The sequence below is a fragment of the Microtus ochrogaster genome (genome assembly GCF_000317375.1).
Source record: "Microtus ochrogaster isolate Prairie Vole_2 chromosome 6 unlocalized genomic scaffold, MicOch1.0 chr6_random_2, whole genome shotgun sequence".
Lineage (NCBI taxonomy): Eukaryota > Metazoa > Chordata > Mammalia > Rodentia > Cricetidae > Microtus > Microtus ochrogaster.
The window spans coordinates 2,746,108-2,754,373 of record NW_004949095.1 but is presented as its reverse complement, the minus strand read 5'-3'; the positions used below and the strand labels follow the sequence as shown (position 1 = coordinate 2,754,373).

The 8,266-nt window shown below is 49.7% G+C and overlaps 1 protein-coding gene across 1 annotated transcript in view; it reads right to left on the bottom strand.

The window, feature by feature from the left end:
• The window catches only part of Glul (glutamate-ammonia ligase), a 10,020-nt gene extending 6,627 nt beyond the window's left edge, over window positions 1–3,393 (bottom strand). The window contains exons 1-2 of the mRNA XM_005363885.2: window positions 3,256–3,393; window positions 479–657 (exon numbers count right to left, since the gene is read on the bottom strand). Of these exons, the coding sequence (XP_005363942.1) occupies window positions 479–644 (166 nt within the window). The 5' untranslated portion in view covers window positions 645–657; window positions 3,256–3,393. The remainder of the gene's footprint in view (window positions 1–478; window positions 658–3,255) is intronic.
• Between the last annotated feature and the right edge of the window lie 4,873 nt (window positions 3,394–8,266).

Here is an 8,266-nt window from a genome sequence, read left to right as displayed (position 1 = left end):
CTCTTCAAGCTGATGAGGGAGAGGGACTTAATCGGGGGAGGGGGAGGGAAATGGGAGGCGGTGGCGGGGAGGAGGCAGAAATCCTCAATAAATAAATAAATTAAAAAAAAATGTCAAAGCATTAGAAAGGTTGAGAACCACGGCTCTGTATAAACTAGACAGCATATATATCCCAGTTACAACGGTTCCTTCAAACTAGGTTCCTGGGTTTGGCCAGGTTAGAGGTACTCCAACCTCCCAGCCCCTACAGATATGACCCAATATTTTCCTTCAGTGTACCAGCACACACGCGATTTCTAGCTAAATAAAGGCCTCCACTGTTGCTATGACTCCAGACTGCTCAGCAGCTTACGGGTAACCGACTGAGGTCTCAAGAGCCCTGCTTTTGAAAGGCTTTGCAAACAGAAACAGAAGGAAGGTCAGCTCTCCGGCTGCTAGCCCACTTCCAGGTGCGTGTTCTGCTCTGGCCCGTGCTCACCTTCGACACATTTGGGCTCGCAGTCCAGGGTGCGGGTCTTGCAGCGCAGCCCTTCGCCGGTCCCATCAACCCAGATATACATGGCCTGGACTTTCTCACCCTGCGGCAGGGACATGTACATTTGCTTGATGCTTTTGTTCAGGTGGGAACTTGCTGAGGTGGCCATGGTGGAAGGTGTTCTGGGGAGACAAAAAGCATTTTATTAACATCTACCCCGAAGAGGGTCTCCCGCAGGAATGGCTGAAGAGGCATGAGGATTGGAGCATGTGGCTGATTTCTCCTTTGGAAGTCCACACACCCAAGGGTGCAGTATTCGCTCTGCTTTCAAGACTTAAAAGTTTATAATTAGACAAACATCATCCCCCTCAGGGTGGGCTAGTTAAGGGATCTTAATATCCCTCGACTTTGAGAAAGGTGACAGGAGGGGACAGTAAGATGACAAAAAGTTCATTAATAGAATGTCTTATTTCACCCAATACAACAATAAATTACTGCCATTAAGAACTATGTAATTGACATTGGTTTAACGGACACCCCCCCCACACACACACACCTTCTAAGTTCCTGCATTTAGATTATTTGAGACAAGATCTCACTGTGTAGCCCTGGAACTTGCTGTGCACACCAGGACAGCTTCCAACTCAGAGATCTGCCAGCCTCAGCTTCCTGAATGCTAGGATCAAATAAAGGTGTGCTGCCCCCATGCCTTGACTCCATAGTTAGATTTAAAGATGAAACAAGGGGACTAAGATTTAAAAGGCTAACATTCCTGGGAGGAAATTAATAAAAGATCCGTACTATTTGCCATCATCAGGGTGGTAAAGAGGAAAGAAAGCCATAGTCCAAGGACCACACCGCTAGTTTTACTTTTTTTTTTTTTTTTTGGAGACAGCGAGTATCTACCTTGCCCTGGCTGTCCTGGTACTATGTAGACCACGGGTCTATCATATCATAGAGATCCACCCGTGTCTGCCTCCCTAGCCCTGGGATTAAAGGTGTGTTCCTCCACGCCAGGTCTCAATTGCTGACTTTTCGCTGGTGTGACAAAAAGTCATAGTCCACAGACAATTCTGACTTCAATGTAAAAACGACCACATTTGAAGATTTCACTAGGTAGTATGTTCTGGTAAGTAGAAATTTCCCAGCTCAAATGACGATGTGGGGGAAAATCTGCTCTAAGAATCTGAAGCTACAAAACCAGCTTCAACAAAAGAGGAAATGTCCCTCCCCCCCTAATCGCCCAGGATGGCTGGAAAGGGAACATATTGTTCTCCAATGACTTGGGCAACTTTCTGAAGTACAGTGGCAAAGTTTCTACGGGCAACTGTCCATGTTTGCCCAAGTGAAAACAACTGCTTCTCCCTCCAAAAGCCTCACCCTTCCCCTGGGGAACAGAAGAAGCTCCGTGGTCAAGTCCTACACAGAACTAAAACCTCTGCCTACACCACCCTTAGAGACCAGGATTGCGATTCTACATGGCCTTGGGTTACACATTCAACATTAATCAAATGTTAGGTGAACCTGGCTTCCTCCTCCAGTCCTTCTTCGAGACCAGCTGGGTGCCAGCTACCTAGTATATGTTGTACCAACTGGCGCCAAGCTCACATGGAATGGGTTCTGAAGCTCTGAGTAGTTTCTGCTGTCGCCAGATGTACCGGGGTTCTTCTCCCTACCCTTTTACTCACCCCAGCCACAGAGTATTAATTGTACGGTTGGGGTTGCCCTCTCTAGCCCTCCTCTTTTTAGAGCTGTGTTCGTGCCTCTCCTCCGACTCGGTATCTCGCTGGTCCAAGCAACGGAGCTTTCTGGGCGAGGGCGATGGAGTGGGGGACCCAGAGCGTTCGGAGGGGGAGGTGTAGGAATAAGTAGGCTGGTGGGATTTAACCCGCGATCTCTCCCCGGCGTTCACAGAGTAGGCAACGAAGCCAAAGCAATTGGCAGGGGACTCTGAGGACCGAGAATCTCCATCTTCTTCCTCTTCTATCGAGGGTTTCCTTGAAGATTTGCGGCTGGGGGAGGATCCCCGCTTCCCGCCCCCGGAGGAGTTGGGGCAATCCACTTTGAGAGAAGCCCTTTCCCACTGAAATGTCCGGAAAGTCGGCGCCCCGACCCTCGGGCCCGCGTTGACCTCAGGGCCTCTCCCAGGGGGCCATACCCCGAGAGGGCAGAGGCCGGGTGGAGAGAGTGGGGCGACCGCGGGAGGAACCGCGCGCCACAGCTGCCTCCTCCCGGCCCGGTCTCTCCACTGCGGAGCCCTCAGGCCACACCAGGGTCCTGGCTCTCCATTGTTCGGTCATACTGTAAAGCCGCCAGGACCCCCGCGTTGGGGAAGCCGGCAAGCGGCGCCACCACACGAGACCACCGGCCTCAATCAGACCACCCATAGCGCAACGACGCCCCCCCCCCTCAACCGCACCGCCCAGGAAGAGAGGATCGAGGCGCCTGAGCCCACCTAAGGCGTGAGTGCACTCCCGCAGGGACCACCCGGTCTTACGATCCGGAGACTCCGCCAACCCCGGGACGCCCGCCTCCCGGGGCGGCGCCTCAGGCTGCAAGTAGAGAGCAGATCAAAACAACCCGCGACCCCGCCCTTCCCGGAGCCTGGCCCGGAGCTCGCTCCACAACAGCCCAGCAGAACCCGTCCGTCCGCAAGCTACAAGCACGCGGGAAGCAAGAGCGCGGCATCCCCAGCCCCGTAGCTGCGGACAGGAGATGGGAGATAAGAGTGCGGGTACTACAGCCCGGGCCACCGTGCAATGCACTCTCCGTGCGCTTACTTTAGTGGTGGCCGGCGAGATGACGGATGGGGTGGACAGGCCACGAGAGCGAGGCGAAGAGTGCGGAGAGATCGGTGTAGGGCTCAGTCTGTGCTCTCAACTCCCATTCTCGGCTCTGCAGGGACGCAGCCCGCTCAGTACTTTTTATTGGCAGCTCGGGCCCGCCCCCGGCGCCCTGATTGGCTGGCATCGGCCAGGAAACCCGCGCCCATCAGCTGCTGTGCGCCGGGGGCTCGAGGCCATTGGCCGAGTAGCTTTGCGGGAATCGCGGGGTGGAGCGAGCGAGCCCGAGAAGAAAGAAAGAGAAAGGGAAGTGGGGGAGGGGAAACAGCGGCGGTCGAGGGGGCTGGGGGCCGAAGGTGCCGGAGTCTTTTGCAGGCTCCATTCTTTAGCGACCTCTGGACCCTCCGACCCGGGCTAAGGCTTTCTCAGAGTCACTCGGGCCTTGGCTCTTGCTGCCTAACAGTGCAAAGATTTTCGAAGAGAGTTGCTGGTGAAAATCCAGAACCGAATTTTTACCCTTTGTTGTGCGAGATCTGGGGAAGGTGGGTTGGGGAGTTGGACTCTGATCAGGCCTGGAGAGAGACACGGTTCCAAAGCCTAGACAAGTCTATCCTCCTGGCTTGCTGAGTGGGTTTGGGGAAGTGGTCGGAACTGTGATTTCATGGTTTAAATACAAGTGTGATATTCCTATAATTCCATGGGGAGGATTCTGGAGGTCCATAGACAGGAGACCTGTTTGATGTCACCTCATTCCTGCCATAGGCAAGAATTAGCCTTTCAAAGTCCGGGCTCCTAGGATCTGCAAAGTAAAGCAGATGGAAGGACTTTCAGAGCTGTTTACCAGCCTTGAAGTTAGGGTGCACACTGTTCGCTAAAGAAACCCCTTGAAAGTTGGGATTCACCAAATATTTAAGGTTCCCTAAAGAAATATTAGCTGGCTGGTAGTGGCGCTGGTCTTTAATCCAGGAGTCAGAGGCCAGAACAATCAGGGTTACAAAGAGAAACCCCTGCTTTGTTTTAAGAGAGGAAAAATGAGTGTCTTTTCCCTCTTTTAACCCTGCCGTGATGGCTGAGATAATGTGTGGATACTATAAAATGTTGATACTGATTACATGCGCAGAAACTACTTGTAAAAATGGCCCAATACTGTTATTAGTACTATGTCCTGAGCATCCTGTTTCCAGTGCATGGAATCCACCTGGGCTTTATTAATCTTTCTGGAGCCTTGGTATTTGGGATGGAGATTTCCTGCTTAAATACCAGAAATCCATGCCCTAGGTGCCTTTTGGAAGAGAAAGGGAAGAAGTTTGTTCTGGTTATGTTTTGAGCCACAAGTATGAAAAAGCAAGGCTGCCTGTGACCACACACACATAACTTGGCTTCTTGGGTCAACCTCTGTCTATTTCCTGTAAGAGTGTCTAACACTGTGGCACACAGAAAGAGCATTCATCTCAGCTGGGGGTTGCTTTGGGCTGGAAAGGCACCTTGCAAAGTCCGTGGTATGCTCAGTGCCCCGTGAAGTGTGGAGCATTTTATGGTGATGGTCACTAGAAGTGAGTCTTCAGATCAGACAAACCCAGGACCAGATCTGAACTCCAGTTCTTAAACTCCTTGATTAATAGCCAAATCACTTAGCCACACAAAGCCTCAGTTTTAGCAAATATAGCAGGGATTACAGAGGGACCAGGAACATGAGGTGTGTTTAGAAAACACCATTTTATAGGTCAGTATAATGGGAAGAGATTGGACCATTCCTTTCTCCATAAATACTGTGTCATTGTGTGTGGAGCCCAGAGGCGGGTGTCTTCCTCTGTCACCTCCACTTTTTTTTTTTTTGAACAGGGTCTTTCACAGACTTAGCTAGACTTGCTAGCCAACAAATCCCAGGACTCTTTCTGTATGTACCTCCCCAGAGCTTGAATTAGTTACCTGCCATTGTACCTGACTTGTTACATGGTTGCTGGGGATCAAACTCGGGTCCTCCACCCGTTAAGCCCTCTCACCACCCCTGCATGACCGCTCCTGCAGTGCAACTTGCTGTCTCCGTATCATGTTGCCCCTTGCTTTAATAAAGGACATTGTTAGATTTAGTCCCAGCTACAAGGTCAGCTGTCTTTCTGTCGCTTTCTTTTAACTCTTCGGCTTAGGTGGTTGGAAAAGGGATCAGGCAAAGGGAGAGGTGATATTCTTATTTTAGAAAACGGTGAATCCGAGATACCAGGTGCCCAAGTATCAACCAGCGCCTTCAGCACTCTTCAGCGCTGCCCAGAGTGGGCACAGTGAACAGAACAGAAAGTGCAACATTCAGAGCAAATGTGTTGTTTTCCTTAGGTTTCTTGCAGTTCTGCTGTGGGAGTGACTACTGCCCTTGCTAGGCGTATGAACCACCTTCGCTGCTTACCCATTTACATTGTCCCCAATCGTGTCAGACCGAGGGTTCAATAAACATGTATCGACCACACAGAAATGTCAGCGGCAGCATCAAGAGAGCATGTGCCCTGCTTCCAAGAATAGAAGTGGATTTGCTTTGATCTTTCATGTGACCAGGGCCATCTCACGTGACCACCCACTTTCAGGGGTTAAACAAGAGGCTTTGCCCCCTTGGTCAGCCCCACATATGTCTAAACCAACCAAAGTAGAACCCGGACAAGCCCAAGGACCAGCCTGGAGGAACTTAGAGTGGACTGTGGGAGAAAAAGCAGAACAGGGTCCCTCAATCAGTTTGACCTCAGAAAAGCGACCTGTGCTTTTAGAGAAGTTGAAAGAACAGCCTGTTTCAGCTCCTTTGACTTTGCTGTGTCTCTGTCCTTTGTTCTTCCCTAAATTGCCACCCTCACCCCCATTTTCTGCCCCTTCCATGAAAGCAGTAAGATGGTTGAACCCATGAACTTTTCCGTCTAGGCCCACACAGTATCGAAGCTAACCGGGAGGGGTGGGGGTGTCTGATGGCAAGTGCTTTGAAGTTGAGGTGCTTGCTGAGCGGAGTTCCTTTGTCCCTGGGGTGGGTGGAGTGGGAGAGCAATGTTGCAGGGAGACTTTTGACCAAATTTGCAGAACTAACCCCATCTCATCAGTGGTGTTTGGCTGCCTACACTGATGACCTTGTCTTGGGCAGACCTTTCCTATCTATGAGTTCTTACAGTGTCTTCCTTTGCATGTCTGAAGCGCTTGTTCTAAAGGCATGGGTACAGCCTGCCTGATTGCCTTGCATTCACGATGCCAAATTTAGGATACGGCTCCAGTGAGCCCAAACCCTCAACTATAACATGCACATGCAGTTGGGAAGTGGAGTTTGCTTGCAAGTGTGTGGCTGACTTTAGTGGGCAAGTCGTGAAAACTTTAAACCAAGCTGAAGAAATATGGTGGGGACTCAGAGTTGCAGTAACCTTGAAAACCAAGCCCAGAATGTAACCTGTTTTGTTTTTTAGAAACCAAATTAGTTCTGACCCCCCCCCCCCATCCCCAAAACAGAGCCTAACAGATGTCAAGCCAAGCCCAAACAAAAAAGTAAAGGAAGGGCACTGGAGGTGGATAGCATTCCTGGACCCTGTAAAGTGAGCTTTTCTGGAAAGTTGTATTTAGTCCGCCTTTCAAATTCCACTCTATCCAATGAAAGCAGGAAAGAGCAGATTGCACTTGAACGCAGTCGCCTAAGACTGGGCAGGAGAAAGAGCTGGCCTTACCTAGCTTAGTTCTTTGAAACTCGTTAGTTCCAGAGAAGAAATCCAGAGTTGGAGTATCATTGTCTTTCGCCTGATTGGAGTTTTGCCAAATGCTCAGTGAAGACATTCACAGAGATGGAAGAAGCGCCCCGTTTCTCAACCTGTGCATTAGAGTGGAAGGTTTTCATCTGCTTGGGCTCCACCTCAAATCTTACCTCTGCTAGGAAGAACCAAGTTCATCTGTCTGACAGTGTGGGAAAGCAAATCTTATTGAGACTAGGAAAACCATAAATACAATTCTAGAATTGTACCTTCATGTCCTGCTAACATACTTGGTAGGCCTTGTTGTTGTTATTTTGTTTTGTTTATTGGATTTTTTTTTTCAGTCTGAAGTGAATCCAGGGCCTTGGGCATGCTAGACAAGTGCTCTGTTGTTGAGCTGTGTTCCCAGCCCATTGTTGTTTTTTGTTATTAATTTTTATTCTTACGTGCATTGCTGTCTCCCCCATGTGTATGGGTGTCAGGTTCCCAGGTACTATAGTTACAGACAGTTGGGAGCTGTCATGCAGGTGTGGGGAATTGAATCCAGTCCTCTGGAAGAGCTGTCAGTGTTCTTAATCTCTGAGCCATCTCTCCAACCCTGTTTGTTTGTTTTTGAGACAGGATTTCTGTTTAGCTCTGGCTGGCCTGGAACTCAGAGATCTGCCTGCTGCCTCTGCCTCCCAAATGCTGGGTTTAAAGGTTTATGCCACCACCACCAGCTTAGCGAAAGAATGGATTTTGAGCAAGTTTTCTTTTACAACAACCTGTCACTAATTAAATCTAATTAATGTCACTAATTAACGATTTCCTCTCTCTCTCTCTCTGTGTGTGTGTGTGTGTGTAATGAGGGGTGTACACATGTGTGGAAGGCGGGGAACCTTTCAGGAGTCTGTTTTCTCTGTCCACCATAGGTTCTGGGCCTAAACTCAAGCTTCGTGTTTGCACAGTGAATGCTTTTATCGGTCTCCCTGCATCCCCCCCCCCCCCCCCATACATAGCTCTTTCTTCTCTAGATAGCTTGTAACCTATTAAAGCTTACTTGAAAGTTTAGAAAAAGTTGTTCTGTGGTGGAAACATTACTCGGATCAAAATGTGTCTTTTAGTTTTCTCACGGGACTCCTCAGCTGGATCTACACAGCCTTTTTATCCCTTACCCCTGGCCCCATTAGCTGTTTCGGATCCCAGTTTATTTCATGTTTGTCAACTTTTTTTTTTTCGAGACAGGGTTTTTCTGTGGCTTTGGAGCCTGTCCTGGAACTAGCTCTGTAGACCAGGCTGGTCTCGAACTCACAGAGATCCGCCTG